Consider the following 18039-nt stretch of genomic DNA (forward strand, 5'->3'; position numbering starts at 1 on the left):
TTGCAATCAGTCAACAGGGAATATCAATCCAGTTTGTATGGGTTCCTGCTCATAAAGGAGTTGATGGTAATGAGGAAGCAGACAAGCTGGCAAAAGAGGCAACCAAGAAAGAGGAAGTTCAGTTAAACATTCCACTCAGCAGATCAAGTTAAGGTAATCATCAAACACAAAGTTAACTTAATATGGCAAGCTGAATGGGATAAGGAGAAGAAAGGTAGACATTTATACAAACGAATATCTTAAATAACAAACCATTTACACAAACAGAGGAGGTTTGGTTTACAAGAATGAGAATAGGCCATACTGGTTTAAATAATAGCTTACATGTTGTAAATAAACATCCATCTGGAAAATGTGAGCTTTGTGGAGTGAGAGAGGATGTAGATCATGTTCTTTTAAAATGCTTAAGATTCTCCTGACAAAGAGGGAAGTGAACGCATTCAAGCCTTCTCTTTAGACACCTTATTAGGTGAGCCTAGATCAGGAAACATCATTAGTGTTGGGAACATTTATCAAAGAAACACAATTAGCAAATAGGATTTAGTTTGGTTTTTTTTATGTTTTCCTTTTTTTAGTTTGTTTGTTTGTTTGTTTGTTTGTTTACTTACTTTCTTTGAAATGACAATTGATTGCATCTCAGTCCAGTAGATGGCGGTAATACACTTTGCCTGTAAACTGTCATAAAACCTGACAGAAGAAGAAGACTGATCATTCTTTCGATGTTCATCATGGCAGAGCCAGAGAGAAGACCAAAGAGACGATTCTCGGCGGAGGAGGTGAGGGAGAGGAAGAAAGCGTCTGACCGAGCGAGAAACCGCACACGAATAAATATCGGTCGTGCGTACAAGGAATGGCGAGAGCTAAGGGAAAGTAAAGCATGCAAAACAGATGCTGACCTAGCGTTTCTGCTAATGAAATTGTAAGTACACAGGCCTATTCATGTTCTGCTTATTTTTTATTCTTGTTATTGTTTGTAAATGTGTTCAATCCATCACCGTTAGCAAGCAAGTCAACGCATCTGTTTTGAGTACGGTAGATTGCTATAATTGCATTGGGTTGCTGCTATGGTCATTACGGGTGAAATACGGGTGAAATTTGAACCCATTTCCTGTTGGTCGACTCTCGCGCATCCTCCCTACTGGGCGAGAGAGAAACGTGTGACGGACTGAAACACACTCACACACTCGTCTGGTAGCCGTGCTAAGCAAAATAGCAAATTGAGTGCAGTTTTTCGTGTTTTTTTCGGGGGGGAGATGGAGGATCATACATATTCTCGACCACATGAGAAGGTGTCGAGTGAGAGGCTAAATGAGCGAAAAATATTGAAAAGAGAACGAGATAAGAAATGCAAGAAGACCATGGTGAACATTGGAGTGGCTTTTCCTAGATGGAAAGCGCTCATGAGGAACAAGGATTTCGAAAGGGACGTCGAAGTTGCCTGCTTTCTTCTCGACAGGTAATTCAGCCTATTTGTCTAAATTCAAAGTTCTATAGTCGATTGGCTAAAGTCAATGGCGAAAGATACATTATTTTCTGGTCCCTACCGACTGTGCCTTGAATTAGCCTGGTGTTTGTCAATGTTTTGTAGACCATTCGTATTTGGATGACTGTTAGATTGTAGATAATGCAATTAGTAGGCCTATAGTACAATTGTACCAGTTCTCTTCCTACTTAATAGAAGACACAAGTCTGTGATGTTGAGGACCCTTTTGTATAACATGCGGGACTACTCCCCTCGCTTCCAGCCATTGACCTGGCATACGTCCGGTCACAAGCAAACAAGATAGATGAGCTGCTGCTTCTAAACCAAACCAACTCGGGACTTTTACAGATCTGCCGCCCTGTGTTTTACTGACCAGCACAGCAGAGGTTATACTTCCTGAGACAGCTACAGAAGTTTAATCTGCCTAAGGAGCTGCTGACCACTTTCTACTCAGCCATCATTCAGTCCATCATCTGCACCTCCATCACTGCCTAGTTTGGGTCAGCCACGAAACGAGACAGGGTCAGACTGCAACGGACAATTAGGGCTGCAGAGAGGATCATTGGAGCTGACCTTCCCTCCATCCCGGACCTGTACCGGTCCAGGGTCAGGAAAAGGGCAGCAAAAATCTCTACAGACTCCTCACATCCTGGTCACAAACTGTTCAACCTCCTTCCCTCTGGTAGACGATACAGGGCACTGTTTGCCAAAACCAGCCGACACAAAGACCGCTCCTTCCACCAAGCAGTCGCTCTGTGGAACACTCCGAAACAACAAGAAACAAGAGTAGGGCCTTACACTGAACAAAGTCCATCAACACTGTTTTGCTCATCTACCTCACGTGTACTTCAATCTTACAGTTACAATAATTGTTATTAATACATTATCATTGCACTGAACTGCCTTGCACTATATTTATATTTAATCAGTCTATACTGATATTGCAGTATTCCACCCTCTTTTCAATGTATATTGCATCTTGCTTGTGTCTTCTGAGGTGTCCACGGCTTGGCAACCTTGACAGGGACAACAAGGAGGTGGTCATTCCTCAGCCACACTCCCATGGACAATTGCATTACCCTATACCACCTTAGTGTCTATTTGTTTGCAAATGTACACTGTATTTATTCTTATACATAGCCGGATTCTACTGCCCTTCATTCTATTCTTACTGTTCTGTTTTTATTCTTTTTATGTTCTTTATTTTTTATTCTTATATGTTAAGTGAGAGTTGTACTTTGAGAGCAAAGATTAACCAGAGTCAAATTCCTTGTTTGTTTACACCAACCTAGTCAATAAAGCTGATTCTGGTATTAACTTTGATTCAATATCATGTGGATTTTACTTGCTCTGTATGGTTTTCTGGGTTGACCGAAACAAATTCCAAGTACTACCAAACAATGTTATTTGGTACCTGTTTAAAGCCCCCCCTATACTCATATTGGTAGGGACGAGTTTACTTTATACTACTGTACAGGTCTACTACCCGTACATTTAAGACTAGAACAACTTAAGCTGAACCATATGTTTAACATTGTTAATGCTCATGCCCCAAAATACTTATGCTCCAATGTAACCATGGTCACGCAGCATAGTCATAACACCACAGTCTGAGTCAAAGATCCTTGATTACTCCGCTTTATCCCTCTGCTTGAATGTAACAGTTTTGAACAAATCTGTACAGCGTGGTTATGATGCTAACAACATTGTTAATGTTTTATTAAAACATGCATGCAGGTTCTTTGAGAAACTGCACAAAGGTGGACATAGCTATACAATGAAAGGATTTCATCCAATTTAAATAGTACAACAGAAAATCATTGTGTGGTGGACCGGTCAATGTTGATATTGTGGTGGGCCGCCACAAATAAGTCAATGTATGGGAAACACTGCTCTTAATGCATCTTCCTGTAGTTAAAACTTTTGCAGCCCTTCAATTTGTGAGGCAAAGTGACCGGGGGGATATCTGACATCCATTTCCATCCATTTTATCAAGCCAGTAGTCTGACTGTGCTCTGTTTTCTGTCCTCTTGCAGCCATGTTGGTGCAGGCGAGGTCGTCGTGCAGTTGGAATGCCTGCTGCAGCTGTTCCAGAGGTGCTTTGAGTGCTGCAGCACGTGCAGCATCCGTAAGAGACGTGAGGGAAGGTTCCTCAACGTGACGCAGAAGTGCCAGCAGTGTCAAGCCAGTAGAAAGTGGAGAAGCCATCCACCTGAACAGATCAACCCAACAAGCAACCAGGAGGTAGGGGCCAGGTGCTTTATAACCAGGAGGTAGGGGCCAGGTGCTTTATAACCTGTTTCTACCTTGTTATGAAATTACCTCAGTGTTTATATTTTCAGTCAAATTATGTCTGAGAAATCAGCAGGAGCAGAATTAGAAATAGTCCCAGACAAACATGTTCTGTGTAAGTTGGGGGAAATTAAGGTTTATTAAGAGACATGTTGAAATCCATATGAATTTAAACAACTGTGTTGGTGTTTAACAAAGGTTGCTGAGGAGACAGTGCTGTTGTCTTTTGGGGACTCTGACACCGGAACTGACGAAGAAGTGGTAGATCGCAGCCCATTAAACCCATTTGGGGAAACAGAATCTGTGGGAGAGGATGAAGTCCAAGTTCAGGACTCATTGAGCCAATTGCGGAAGGACAATGAAGAAGACAAAGAAATCCAAGGTCTCCATCATGTAAACAGTTCAAAGGACTCAAGCCACATAAAGACAGAAAAGGTACCCACATCCTCTCATCTGTAGGGAAGATATTATTGAGTCTTGTACCAATTTTGTTATAATGCACATTTGTTTATTTTTGGTCTTCAATGTGTAAACTGCGCAGTTCAATTTCAGTCTACCGAGACTAAACAACTGGTCACTAAGGAAGAGCAATCTAGTGCAGATCAATTGTGGTCACAGCATGGGAACCATCCATTAGTTTGTAAGGAGGTTCCGGAAGCGGCTCACTGAGGGAATGCTATGCTCTTTGGGATGTACAGTGCTGCGCACTCCGCTCTAGTCATGCGCTGACAGACGGAGGCTCCCATGCTGTGATCACAACTGATCTGCACTCGATTGCTCTTACATAGTGACCAGCTGTTTTTGTCACGGTGACTGATCCTGTGGTTGCCATATACTTTCAACTAGACACATCGAATTTGTAATGTATTTCCCCAAGATGAACAACACTCGTGTGTACCTCAGCCATGCCCAACAGGAAGTGAGGCAATTGGGATTTTGTGCATTATGTAAATTATACATTTTTATACACTTTTCTCAAAAACGATTGATCCAATTCATGTTAAAGATGGTGATGTCAATATGTTGCTGAAACTAAGTTGCAAAGCTTTTTTTCATATGTTATATGTTTAAATGGAGAAACAATGAATTTTAAAGGGGTGATAGAATGCAAAGCAGAATTTACCTTGACATAGTTGAATTACAATTCGGTATGTAAAAGAAACATACAGGGACCATCAAAATCCCATCGTCACCTCCTTGATATGGACATCTCACCTTGAAAATGTAAATGTAAATCAGGTTTCTCGGCCAAGTATACTTGCGTATACAAGGAATTTGGTCTCTGCCTTTATCCCATTTGTGAATTAGTGAACACACAGTGAGGTGAAGCACACACTAACCCGGAGGAGTGAGCTGCCTTGCTACAGCGGCGCTCGGGGAGCAGTGAGGGGTTAGGTGAGCAGTGAGGGGTTGATTGAACCGGCAACCCTCCGGTTACAAGCCCGAAGCCCTAGCCAGTAGGCCATGACTGCCTGCCGCTGTAAAACGGGTGAATTGCAACAAAGCTAATAGATGACGGCAACTAGGCGGCTGCACCTTATTTGGCTCTGGTCTGTACCTCTGTAATGCCCCTGTAATGTACACCAGCACATTTCCAGCTTAACGCAGCAGCACCTTCCCTGGAAATTCGATGACGCCGGACTTCAGTAGGCTAGATGATCCAGGTCGGCCATACATGCAGATAAACATCATTTGTTTGGCTTTTTAATGCTTGGATTTTGTTAAAGTTAGCGAGTAGTAGACACTGTACATTCTAAAATAGCTTTTATTGTAATCCCAAAACAAGTCTGAAATGTGTAAGATATTTGACGTTGGGAAGTTAGCAAGATAACAAGCTAACTACACTGCACTGTTTTGAATGGACACGTCTCGTGAATCCAAACATCTTTATGAACCTAAGACTAGCAATGCATTCCAAATTAAACTGTTTTAGCAATGAAGTTTTCTGTGTGTTTTACACCCTGTGCAGTGGGTAGGGAGTAGAGTGTAAGGAAATTGGACAGACTACTCATAAACAGCATATCTATGGCTCGCATTTACTGATAATGGGTGCTGCCATCTTGGAAACTCTTAACTCCGGGTACTGTGGGATCGACCGAGCTTAGGAATCGGGATGGAACTTCAGGGGGCATCCATGGGCATTGCTTTTGAAACTTCCTGTTGCAAACAACTCGGTGACCGACTCGGGCAGGCAAATGGAACACGGCATATGGAACAATTAAGTTTACTGCATGGATGTCAATTGACAAATGACTACAGTAGGCTGTAGGGTAAGACTGACTAATTTCCTGAAGCCAGTGAAGCATTTTTGCTGGCACAATGATAGGAGATAAAGCATGAAAGAGGCAGCTTTTCTTTCTGTCATTCTTCAGTGTTTCTCATACATTGACTTATTTGTGGCGGCCCACCACAATATCAACACTGACCACCACACAATGATTTTTCCAGGTTGTACTAAATTGTAAATGTGGTTAGCATCATAACCACACTGCGCTAATTTGTTAAAAACTGTTGCATTCAAGTTAATTCTGCAAATCTTCAAATAGAATTCAATTCTGTGGGAAACACTGTTTGTTCTTTCTTTCTTTCTTTCTTTCTTTCTTTCTTTCTTTCTTTCTTTCTTTCTTTCTTTCTTTCTTTCTTTCTTTCTTTCTTTCTTTCTTTCTTTCTTTCTTTCTTTCTTTCTTTCTTTCTTTCTTTCTTTCTTTCTTTCTTTCTTTCTTTCTTTCTTTCTTTCTTTCTTTCTTTCTACAAATGTTTTTAGCAAGACAAAGTAATGCAGCTGTCTATATGTCTTGTCCAGGAGGAAACACTGGCCTTCTCGCATGGGCAGTTAGAATTCTCAACATTTATCCAGAAGGAGGAACATGACGCCAGGAGCCTGGCTGCTGAGGCTGAACTGGCCCCTAACAACACTTCAGTGGAGGCAAGTCCGATGTCTCAGTGCCGGCAGTATTGATAGCTTGACTTTTTAAATGAAAGAGAAAAATGACACAATTTGTGATTAAAAGGATAAGCAAGAACATATGTGGAAAAGGAAAATCCATATTATCCAGATGGACTTTATCTAAAACTGATATAACTAATTCACTCAGGTTTTTGGTAATGCTGTTTGCCTAAGGCTCACTCTAAAGGTGGTCTTGTTTTCTACAGGTGAATGATTCAGTTATCCACACACCTGAGGCCACGGTCAACAGGTTAAATGGCCGAGAGGAAGATGGGGAGGAAACGGTTGTGAAAATGGAGATGGAAAGCGATGATGAAGCGAATGTGCAAACTGAAGGAGAAGACGGCGATGAAGATGGAGAGGAAGAAGAGGACGAACAAGGAGAAGAAGAGTTAGAGATGCAGGACAGTGATGACGAAGAGTATGGTGGTGGTGGTGGTGGTGAACATGAGGAGGATGATGATGATGATGATGATTGGCATCCGGTCTCTGAGGGATGGAAGCAACTCTCAGCACCTGAAAGTGACTCCAGGTCCCGTCCCAATCCGGACTCTGAGCCAGAGGTCCTCCTACCACTGGCATGGTGTTCTGTGTGCGGCTCTGGGTTTAAGCATGACTGCTTCAGACAGCGCCACAGCCGACTCTACGGATGCCTCAGGTGTGGCACCAAAAGACAGATGGAGAAAGATGGAGAAGTAGCAGAGGTAACCACCACCAACAACAACCAAGAAACCGGCACGAACCAGGAACCCAGCATCTGTAACACCCAGACTGTCTCTGATGGTGGCAGACACAAGAACACCTGCGGTTCAAAACAATGTATTGCGAGTGATGGCAATCAAGATAGTGTCAGTGCAAATAAGGAAGAGCTAACCACTAGTAATGGCAGCCAAGAAGCCTCCAGCATTACAGACTGTGGGAATGGCACTGTGGGGACTTTGTACATTGACATCCATGGACAAACTCGTGGAAGCCACACTGAGATCACCCAAAATGGCCACCAGGGAGAAGCCTCTAGTAGAAACCCTGATAAAGAGCACTCTTGGTCACTACACATTGACAACCTGGCTGTTCTTTTCAAGAGTCTCAACGACTTCAAAATCCATGCTATGCAGTGGCACGGCATAACCCAGTTTCGCGAACTCTGCACGGACTGTGGTAAGTTCATCAACATGGTCAACATGGTTGACGGTGGACCCAGTCACGTCTGCGAACACAAAGCTAAGCCTATCGTCTGTCCCAGCTGTGGCAAAAGGTTTGCCACTGAGGTTGGACTCCGAACACACAGCGATCGAATCCACAGTGAGAAGTACAGCCTCACCTGTCGCTACTGCCTCGAGGCTTTTAAGTCACCTGAAGACAAAGAGGAGCATGAGGAGAGCCATGAAGCTGAGGTGCTGAAGTACCACTGCCCTGACTGCTCCCTGCGCTTTTCAGACCGCCCCAGTTGGTGTGCCCACAGGAAGAGCCATTGGCCCAATGGGAAGCACATCTGTGAGGTCTGTAATAAGGGCTTCCGCTCTGCTGGTGTGCTCATCAGACACATGGCCATTCACACAGGGCAAAAGCCCTACAGCTGTAAGCTGTGCGACCGCTCCTTCAACCAACCAGGCCATCTCAAGTCCCACATGCGTCTCCACACAGGGGAGAGACCCTTCAAGTGCCAGGACTGTGGGCAGTGCTTCAACCACAACGTCAGCCTCAAGAACCACATCCAGCGCCACCACGGACCCGGAGCTGATAAAAGGAACAGCGGAAAAGGAAGAAAAGATAGAATGAGAAGGAAAAAAAGAAACAGTTGAGATTTTGATTTTCAATACTAATGAGGTATTTAGGACAATACAAAGAAGTTTGAGGAAAGGTTGGCATATTTGTTCTGAGTAATACACCTGTTCAAAATGTTCCAGGGAGAAATGAAAGGGTGGCGCTTTCTGGAGTTTTGCCAAGAGATCTACTGTGTAGCTGAACTTCTGTAAAAGTTGGCAATCCACGTTCTGTTTGTATGCAAGGCCAGAAGACTGTGCAGTTCCCTTGTCCATCATAGGATGATTTAGACTGAGAATTGCAGCACAGTGTTCAGAAAGTATGGCTACGTCAAAGGCCACTGTTCATGAAAATACTAGTTTTGTATTACAATATTGTTTTTGTAAAAAATACATACATTTATATACATGTATAAATGTATGAATACATTTTCTAATGTCAACTGTTAAGCTCTCTGTTTGACTGCTCCAATTGGCTGTCCTCATTGTCTGTTCCTGAAAGATACGGTAACTTACAATTTGTATATAAACGACATTTGCTATGAATTCTTTATCTGGGCTGGCAGAGTTTCTTTTTTAAATGAAATGGTTTACAAATTAAGTTGCATTTGGACAATTGTTTCCCTTTTGCAATATTGTGATGTTAATAGCCCTATTGTGCATGCCTATGTGTAATGTGACAAGAAAAGGGTTACTTCACTGAGTTTAAACAGAAGGGAAGAAGTGGTCTATACCAGACTTAAGGCCCATTCACACCAAGAACGATAACGATAGCTATAAATAAATATTGTTCTCCAAAAATCCGAATGTTTGCACCTCCAGATGGGCGGTGACGTACGTATGTGACGCGAGTTTGTGTGAAATAATACACACTCCTGTACAGTTGGTGGCGGTATACTACATAAGTAGTAATCTGTTAAAAAACAGAAGAAGATACCGAGGCTTAACAGATGTCTAATAAGGGCTCAGGACATAATAACAGAACCCAATTCTCTGATAATAATCTATATTATGTCTATGGGCATCCCCCTCCTCACGCGCACTTGACCAATGGCAGAGAATGTATGCCAATGGCTAGATACACAGGTGAGACATTGGAGCAGCTCAAATGCAATGGCGGAAGAACAACGACCGAAAGGAAAACTCCCGATTCCTCGTTTGGCAACGACTGCTTACACCGCCAAGTCGAGTAAGAAGCAGAAGACTGCGGATAGAAAGAAAGAATTCGATCGAGCTCGTAACAAAACTCGGGTGAATATTGGAGTGGCATTTGAGAGGTGGCGGGGGCTGCGGGAATTTAAAAGTCTGAAGACCGATGCAGATGTAGCCAAATTTCTTCTTGACAGGTAATTACAATGTATCACTTATGTTTGATTTGGGTAGGCAAACGCCCACAAAGATAGGGTCAGGGGCGTCTGCAGGAATTAATGCTATGGTACGCACCCCCCAAAAATAAAAAAATCACGCGTGGACAATATTTGTCTGTTTCCCGGTTTAAGCCCAGTGCATTGGTCAGCAAAAAGGTAGCCTACATAGCATAACAACATCCACATGCAATAATACAACAACAACGTCTACAATTACCTATTCATTTGGACAACTTCATACAGCCCTATACAGGCGAAAGTTACCTTGTTTTGTCCTAGCGTACCGTGACAGCTGTAATGCAGTCTAACGTTCTGACCATAGACTGACTGGTTCTGACAAGCACACCAATTGTACCTTGTTCTTGCCCATCTGGAATAACTCCTCTAGCTTTGCTGCCTCCATACTTTCTGTTTTCGTTGTTTAAACTTGTGATATCCATGATGAGTTGAGTTAGTGAATTAGCTCAACATTGTGTGCTGATAACCAGATAGCCGAGTAAAAGAAAACATAACGTGATCACTAAGTTACGTAATAGAAAATTGTAAATAGCCTGATGGCATGCAGCTAATGGGATACTGTGCATAGGAAGGTATGGTATGGCCAATTTGGTGTGAATACACTTTACACACACGCTGCGCCGTGATTAGTGTGTGCTTCACCTCACTGTGTGTTCACTGTGTGCAGAGTGTGTTTCACTAATTCACGGATTGGGATAAATGCAGAGACCAAATTTCCCTCACGGGATCAAAAGAGTAGGCTATACTATACACAAGGGAAATTGTCTCTCGTTGAGTAGCCTGATGGTACGCACAGTCAACCACGAGCCACGAGACAACATTCATTCATACACAGTCAGTCTACTGTATCAAAGAAAAGCATAACAATCTGGGGTAGGCATAGGCTAAAATGTCAGTGTTTTCAGAGAGGATCTGATCATCTTCGATTCTGCATGTCTGGAACATAATGCTGATTGTCATATCAAAGGTAAATATATGAAAATGTACGGACAGATCACGTTGTTGATAGAAAAGGTTGCAGACAGATTATAGTTCTTTATAAAGCAAATGCCCTTTACACACGGAGGCTGCCAGATCTCCAGCAGATACAATCGGCTAAGTTATACAAGAATGCCAGGGAAAGTGTCAAAAAGATTTCCATTTTAAAGAAGCACTATGCAACAATTTTAGCAAAAATGACCTTAATTATGCAGGTTGAGAGTCGTTCTGATGGTTCTACTTTCTGGGTCGTTTGGTGGGTGCGACTAACTTTATGTACCCGGTCCGGGTACACCCGGATGTGACTCAGTGGAAGTATCCAATCGCGCCTCGAAAATGTAGTCCGATTGTAGTTTCGAAAATGCTTTACGGCAGACACACAAACATGGGACCAGCTAGATAAACAGCCAGTTGCAAGGCAATTGTTGCATTCATGATGGATCAGTCAACAAAGAGACCCAAGAGGCGACTGTCGGAGGAACAGAAGAAGAAGAAAAGGGAGCTTGACAAAAAAAGAGACCAGACACGAGTGAACATAGGGCAAGCTTTTGAGGAATGGCGTCAAGTGAGAGACTCTCAACACTGCAAAACGGACGCTGACTTGGCTTTGTTGCTATTGAAATTGTAAGTAGCTTACCCTTGGGTGAACTTAGTCTTTAATGTGGTTTGATAGTCTCTTGAAGTGTTTGCGCGACCGTTTTAAGCTTGGTTTCTTGATGGCTAGCTCGCTAGTGGGGGTTTAGTCACTTGCTACTAGACCTGCATAGTGCTTCTTTAAAAAGACTGTGGCATGGCAGCATACTAAAAACAGAAAGAAGACAGATCCCAAAGGAGACCACCGTCTCGCTATCAGAGAAATAATCTTTGGTCACCGCTATTTACCGATTTTCGGCTCCAATTGACTTCCATTCAAAAATGGAGGGAAAGTGAAAACCAACGCCCCAAGTGGTTGCTTTCATAACATTGGAGCTGCTTTTCGATAAGTCCCATAGACCTATTCTTAAAAAAATATTGTGAAGCCAAATCAGCGAAGTTATCCACCAAAATATTTTTTAGTGTGTATACAGCAGTGTTGGGAAAACTTTAAAAAAAAGTAATTAGTTATAGTTACTCACTTGTTCCAAAAAGTAACTGAGTTAGTAACTGAATTACTCTATGATTAACTCGTTACCAGGGAAAGTAACTATTTGCGTTACTGTTACAAAAAAAAGTTGCTATATGTCAAAGAATTTGGATTTTTTTGAGCAGCCAGTTGAAATGAGTAGAACCAAAGTCCTTTTAGGCAAGTCCCTCCACTCAGCGGTCATATTGCAACGATTTTTGGGTACTCATCGGGCATCCTATTCTGCAAAAATGCACGTGCGCACAGCTTCACGACACCAATCTTGCTCCAGCGGCGAGTTCACACCACATGATTGGCTCAATGTATACACATGTCGACGTTTTGGCAAGGAAGGGGTGGGATATGTGTAGACAACGGCCATATTGGCATTACAAACTAACCCCATGCATTTCTATGGAGGATTTTTTGAGTGCTGTGTCTCCTCATTAGAAAGTCTCTGGTAGAACAGACAGGTGTTTGTAGGTTACATAACTTTTGATATTTATTAGATAGATAGATAGATACTTTATTGATTCCCAGGAAGAAATTGATAGATATTGCACATCGACAGACCTATGGTTGACTTCAGCCGGTGTCATAGGTTTTTGTTGTGAGGCAGAAAGATCTAGATTTTGCTGCTTGGAGGACTTTGCTCCGAGTCCTTCTTTGCTAGTGGATGGCGAGCTATCATCTGTGGTGGAGGTATCAGTGTTTTTGGCCACTAGCTTTAGATGCATGTGTGAGATGCTTCATTAAATTAGAGTTGCTTACAACGGATGTCGACAAAGTCTTCGCTCCTGGACATAATGTACACATTACATGCACATTCTTGCCTTGATTAATTTGAAGTAGTGCTTATATCTCCACCTTGAAAATGCCAAGTTTTCAGATTGCTCCTGACCTCTGCTGTTTCGTCGAATCTCTATTTTATCTGTTGTGTGTGTGGCACGTGTGCTGGCAAGTGTGTAAAAACACTCCGCTACATCCGTGACATCAAGCCCCGCCCACATCCAAGTCAGCCATGTTTTTTTTTTTTTTAACGTCATGCAGTTTAAAATCGCTGACGGAAAGGGATAGTCAGGGGGCCTATGTGGTTTCTGTGGGTTTGAAATGTTAAATTTTGGAGAGTGGTTGGACTGTCTTTAGAGGCCATTGAACATGGAGAAAAATTATGTTTCCATTTCCCCCCCCCCTGTTTCAACCCTATTTTTCTGAAATTGTATATTTCACTGTAATTAACACCAACAGTTTAACAATTTAAAGTTCACAAAACAGTTATTTTCAACAGTATGATTGTATGTCAGTATTATGATTGTGTCAAACAATTAGAGAGAAGATCAATAACCAATCAGTTTCACCAAATACACATACTCCATTGCTGAAAGATAACAAAAACATAACAGAATCACAGATGAGACCTCGAACAACATTTAATTCATTTACATATACACAACATATTAAATCTCACCTCCACAATTTCCTCATCAAAATCTACAACTAGTCTACTAGTCTACTAGACCGCTCTCTAGACTAGACTGCTCTCCCCTTCCTGGATAGCCTAATGTTTTGCTCTAGATTATAAATAATTTAATGCTATCAAGGTATGTACCGCAGTCGTTTAAGACATCTGTTATTAAGCCCTCAATCAAAAAATCCTTGTATCAATACTGATCCTCCTGGACCTCAGCGCTGCCTTTGACACCATAGACCATGACCTACTACTTAGACATGAAAATTTGATAGGCATCAAAGCCTCAGCACTCGCTTGGTTTAGATACCTTCCTAACCGTCAACAATTTGTACAGGTCCATAATAAACCATCTACCCAGACTATGGTAAAATATGGAGTGCCTCAAGGCTCAGTACTGGGGTCCCTGTTGTTTTTATTATTCTAATGCAGATGATGCACAACTATACCTCTCCATAAAACCTGATGAATTAACCCTGTTAGCCAAACTTGACACATGTATAAGAGAGAGATATAGATACAAAGACATGGATGACGAATAACTTTCTGCTTTTGAACTCAGATAAAACAGAAGTCATGGTTTTACAGTAGGTTCTAAAAAGATGAGGGATATCCTATCCACATCACAGGCTACATAGTGATCTTCCACTGACCTCATCTACAAGTGTTAAAAACCTAAGAGTTATAATTGACCAGGACCTAGCACTAAATAATAACATAAAACAGAGCACCAAAACTTCATTTTACCATTTAAGGAACATTTCAAAGATAAGGAATCAGATGTTTACCAGATGCCGAGAAATTAATCCATGCTTTTGTCACCTGAAGGATAGACTATTGCAATGCTCTATACGCTGGCTGTAATAATACCTGTCTAAAGAGCTTTCAGCTTGTACAAAATACAGCTGCTCACACACACAAAAAAATATGAACATTTGTTAACAACATGTTAAAAGTCATTGACTTCAAAATATTACTTATATCTCTTGGTTGGTTGCCTGCATTGAAAGAGGACACCTAATGAAGACGTTCTTTTGACACTTCCAACACCGACACATCGTGTTGTAAAACTTTATTAAACAACAAAGTGGAGCGTCACAAACATTTCTATTTAAACTTGAGTTAAACAGACGAATCTGCGACCAGGGGCCTATTGCACAAAACTAGGATAAGGGATTAAGCCGGGATATCTTGGTTATCCTGGCTCAATTTATCCGTGATCCAGTTGCACAAAAGCGGGATAGGGGGCAGCAGGATATGTTATGGTATAAATCAGAGCCCGTCTACGGAGAGCCTGGCCACTCCGTATTAAGTCCCATTGTACCGAATTTTGGTTGCAGTTCCACCAGAGTTCCACTGGGGGCGATCGCCATGAGTGCAAAATGAATGGGAGTCAATGGAGCTAGACGGCTAAATTTGTCTCTTTCACCTGATTGTCGTTGACAAATCTCAGATTTTATTATAGTTTGTATAACTTCAAAATGGGTTATAGGTCAAAAGTTGAATGAACGAGTACTTATGTCCTTTTGATTTCTTACTGGTTGGGTCGTTGTTGCCCATAACACGCTAGCATTGTGCTAATTAATGACGTCATTGACACGTTTGAAAGGCTTTTTAGAACAATTAAGTGACTTTAAAAAATATAATACTCAACCTAGTGTATTTTCTTTGCCTCCCCTTTCGAAAACAATATTCAAATTACTTGGAAAAAAATTATATCCCGAGAAAAGTGGATTTTGAGGGGTACAGCTCCATAGACCTCCATGCATTCTGCACTCGTGGACAAGCGCCCTCATGTGGAACCACAGAAGGAACTGCAACCAGTTCAGAAACCGGAAGTTTTCCGAGAGTGGCAGTTCTCCCCTTATTAGACATTCTCTGGTATAAATCACCATGGCGATTTATTCTGTGGAGCTAGCCTGCTCCAGACCAGGCTAAGTTCCAGGATCTATTTAATCTCATCCCTTATCTCAGTCAGCAGTCACCACAAACGGAAACCAATAGTTATTCCACTGCCCACTACACATTGTTATCACAAATAACTAGACCCACTGTCATTATTTAAACGTTTGTGATCATTAATTAACTTTTACATATCGCCATTCCCGACTTGTCATGCGACAATGTGACGTCACGGGAGTGCCTAACCAGAGAATGTCTAATAAGGGGAAAACCGCCACTCTCGGGAAACTTCCAGTTTCTGAACTGGTTGCAGTTCCTGTTCTGGTTCCACATGAGGGCGCTCACGAATAAGTGCAGAATTAATAGAGGTCTATGGAGCTGTACCCCTCAAATCCACCTTTCTCGGGATATAATTTTTTGCCCAGAAATTTGAATGTTACATGCGAAAGAGGGGACAGAGAAAATACACACCGCCGAGTATTATATTTTTTGAGTCACTTATTTGTTCTAAAAAGCCTTTCAAATGCGTCAATGACGTCATTCATTAGCAGAAAGCTAGTGTGTTGTGGGCAACAACGACCCAACCTGTAATAAATCGAAAGGACGTAAGTAGCCTACTCGTTCATTCAACTTTTGACCTATAATCCATAGTGAGCTTGCAGAAACCACAATCAAATCTTCGATTTTTCTACGACAACCAGGTGAAAGACATATTTAGCCGTCTAGCTCCATAGACCCCCATTGTTTTTGCACTTATTCGCGATCGCCCCTAGCGGAACTGCAACAGATTGCAGGTACAATGCAGTTGTGATACGGCTCTCCGTAAACGGGCTCTGGCCTAACCATTTTGCGCGTGGTGGTCGCGGCAGTTGCAATATTCTCCTAAACAGAGGTGTTGCTGTTTGTTGCTGTTGTGAAAAGGCTATCGAATAACGAGATACTATACTATGTCACAATAACGAGATACTATCTCACAATAATGAGATACTATCTCACAATAATGAGATACTATATGTCAGAATAACGAGATACTATGTCAGAATAATTACATATCGCTACGTACTTCACACATAGACAGTAAAAGAAACTTCACACCAGAAGAAGCAATGAAGCCACTCTAGTTGCCATGGTGAATCTGTGATCGGTGGTGGGGTCTATTTGAGGGAGCCGTGAGCGCGCACTTATCCAGGTAGGCATGGGCCAAATGATTCTATTCCGGGAACCAGTTCTTTCAGTTCCCTTCACCTACACAAATCGTTCGTTTGATTCGTTCTTTCAGTTCTTTCAGTTCCTTAAGTCAAAATATGCTTTAGAACACCATCTTGGTTGTCTTAAGTCAAATATCCTTTAGAACACCGTCTCATATGGTCTGTTACATAATTTATGTCAATATCAAGCTTAATATTAAGCACATAAGTGCCTTTTTTCATAAATATACTGAATGGAATGCAGTAAGAATCATATGGCGTTTTCCAAGTTCTAGCGCTGGCTGGCAGGCACGTAAGTAAAGCCAGGCCTATCATTTGTTTACTCATGGCAACGCGGTTGCGACCTGCTGTAGTACTCTCATTCATGTTTTAGACTCAATCGCGATATACGGTCGAGGGAGATGAAGCTCTGTTCGTTTGTATCTTTTATTACGTGACCATATTTTTGTATGTTAAAAAAGAACCAGTTCTCTTGTTTTGGGAATCAGTTCTCATCGTTCACCTTCGGGATTCGTTCTTTCTGAACGAATCAGTCGCGAACTGCCCATGCCTATATCCAGGATAGGTTTCACCTGGCTTGATGAATCCGTGTCTGCTCATCCTGGCTTGCTCGTTGTGCAACCAATTAAGCCTGTACGCTCTTGTTTTGGATTCATTGAGCACAGCCTTGAATTTCCCCTGGGGATCAATAAAGTATCTATCTATCTATCAGCTCAGTAACTTATCCCGGATGTCTTGATTCTGCTTTTGTGCAACAGGCCCCAGGTATCGGAGGCTAAACACATCACATAAATCATCAGTTGAACACATCTGCAAAAGAAGGGGGCGGTTACGTTAACTCCAGAGGCAAAGTAAACAGTCCAGCCAGTTAGCCAGTTACCATATAACACCGGCTGTCACGCGTGTGTATGTTGTTATCATGGCCGAAGCAGCAACGAAACCAAAGAAGGCAAAGGTTTTGTCGGAGGAGAGTAAGAAGAGAAAAAGGGAGAGTGACAAAATCAGAGCCCGGACGAGGATCAATATTGGTACAGCGTTCGCTCGCTGGCGTGAGCTAAAGGAGGAGGAGGGGTGCCCGACCGATACTGACTTGGCCGTCATGCTGTTGGACTAGTAAGTTTATTGCTCGCATGCAGCATACTTATCTCTAGTTTTTCGAATTTGTTGGCTGCCTAGCTATGTTATGATACCGAAGCTATCTGGTCCTCCATTTATCTTCATTAATCAAGTAAAGCTAGTAGAGGAGCGAATGATCAATCTGGTAGATAGTAAACACTAACATGCTAGTTTTCCATGGTTAGCATGCTATCGCTAGCTAGCATTCTCGTTCTGATTTGAGCATTGCAATCGATGACATGCAAATCGCAAATGTTTGATCTAAAATGTTTAGTCTACTAAACATGTAGAAAGTATGAAAGGAGTAAGATTAATCATTGTGTTAGCTTAGCTTCTGAGTTTGGTGTATGTATGTACTTGATTGTGTTGTTTCAGATGATTGTTAGCTACAGAGC

The 18039-nt window shown here is 42.0% G+C and overlaps 2 protein-coding genes and 2 long non-coding RNA genes across 7 annotated transcripts in view; 2 read left to right on the forward strand and 2 right to left on the reverse strand.

Annotated features, from left to right (window-relative positions):
• On the reverse strand, positions 1-687 carry LOC143134572 (uncharacterized). Its single transcript, XR_012988685.1, has 3 exons — positions 609-687; positions 325-475; positions 1-86 (listed from the first exon to the last, which is right to left on the reverse strand). It is a non-coding gene; the product is annotated as an uncharacterized LOC143134572 (long non-coding RNA).
• On the forward strand, positions 659-9038 carry LOC143134569 (uncharacterized). 2 transcript variants are annotated; one of them, XM_076295049.1, is made up of 6 exons: positions 659-919; positions 1388-1456; positions 3520-3727; positions 3974-4210; positions 6579-6701; positions 6929-9038. In XM_076295049.1, the coding sequence occupies exons 1-6, from the start codon at positions 720-722 to the stop codon at positions 8522-8524; spliced, it is 2433 nt and encodes an 810-aa protein (XP_076151164.1). In that variant the 5' UTR covers positions 659-719; the 3' UTR covers positions 8525-9038. The 2 variants fall into 2 exon arrangements, with proteins under 2 accessions (XP_076151164.1, XP_076151165.1); XM_076295050.1 differs by lacking the exon at positions 1388-1456.
• On the reverse strand, positions 3989-11153 carry LOC143134571 (uncharacterized). Its single transcript, XR_012988684.1, has 3 exons — positions 11051-11153; positions 4899-4990; positions 3989-4076 (listed from the first exon to the last, which is right to left on the reverse strand). It is a non-coding gene; the product is annotated as an uncharacterized LOC143134571 (long non-coding RNA).
• The window catches only part of LOC143134570 (uncharacterized), a 23624-nt gene continuing 15002 nt past the window's right edge, over positions 9418-18039 (forward strand). Inside the window, exons 1-2 of one of the 3 annotated variants that reach the window (XM_076295053.1) lie at positions 9743-9831; positions 17287-17641. In XM_076295053.1, coding sequence (XP_076151168.1) covers positions 17448-17641 — 194 coding nt within the window. In that variant the 5' untranslated portion in view covers positions 9743-9831; positions 17287-17447. Of the gene's footprint in view, positions 9832-11153; positions 11473-17286; positions 17642-18039 lie in introns of those variants that run through there. The other 2 variants (XM_076295051.1, XM_076295054.1) reach the window with 2 other exon arrangements.

Source organism: Alosa pseudoharengus, unplaced genomic scaffold, assembly GCF_046254945.1.
Source record: "Alosa pseudoharengus isolate Yale_2024_CS ecotype anadromous, Long Island Sound unplaced genomic scaffold, YU_APseudo_1.1 YU_APseudo_1.1_scf_2, whole genome shotgun sequence".
Lineage (NCBI taxonomy): Eukaryota > Metazoa > Chordata > Actinopteri > Clupeiformes > Clupeidae > Alosa > Alosa pseudoharengus.

Bases quoted from the DNA above. Each gene is read 5' to 3' on its own strand.
- LOC143134569 (XM_076295049.1), top strand. From the start codon at position 720: ATGTTCATCATGGCAGAGCCAGAGAGAAGACCAAAGAGACGATTCTCG. The intron at 1,457-3,519 runs GTAATTCAGCCT...GTCCTCTTGCAG, and splicing joins GCCTGCTTTCTTCTCGACAG to CCATGTTGGTGCAGGCGAGG. The intron at 3,728-3,973 runs GTAGGGGCCAGG...TGTTTAACAAAG, and splicing joins ACCCAACAAGCAACCAGGAG to GTTGCTGAGGAGACAGTGCT.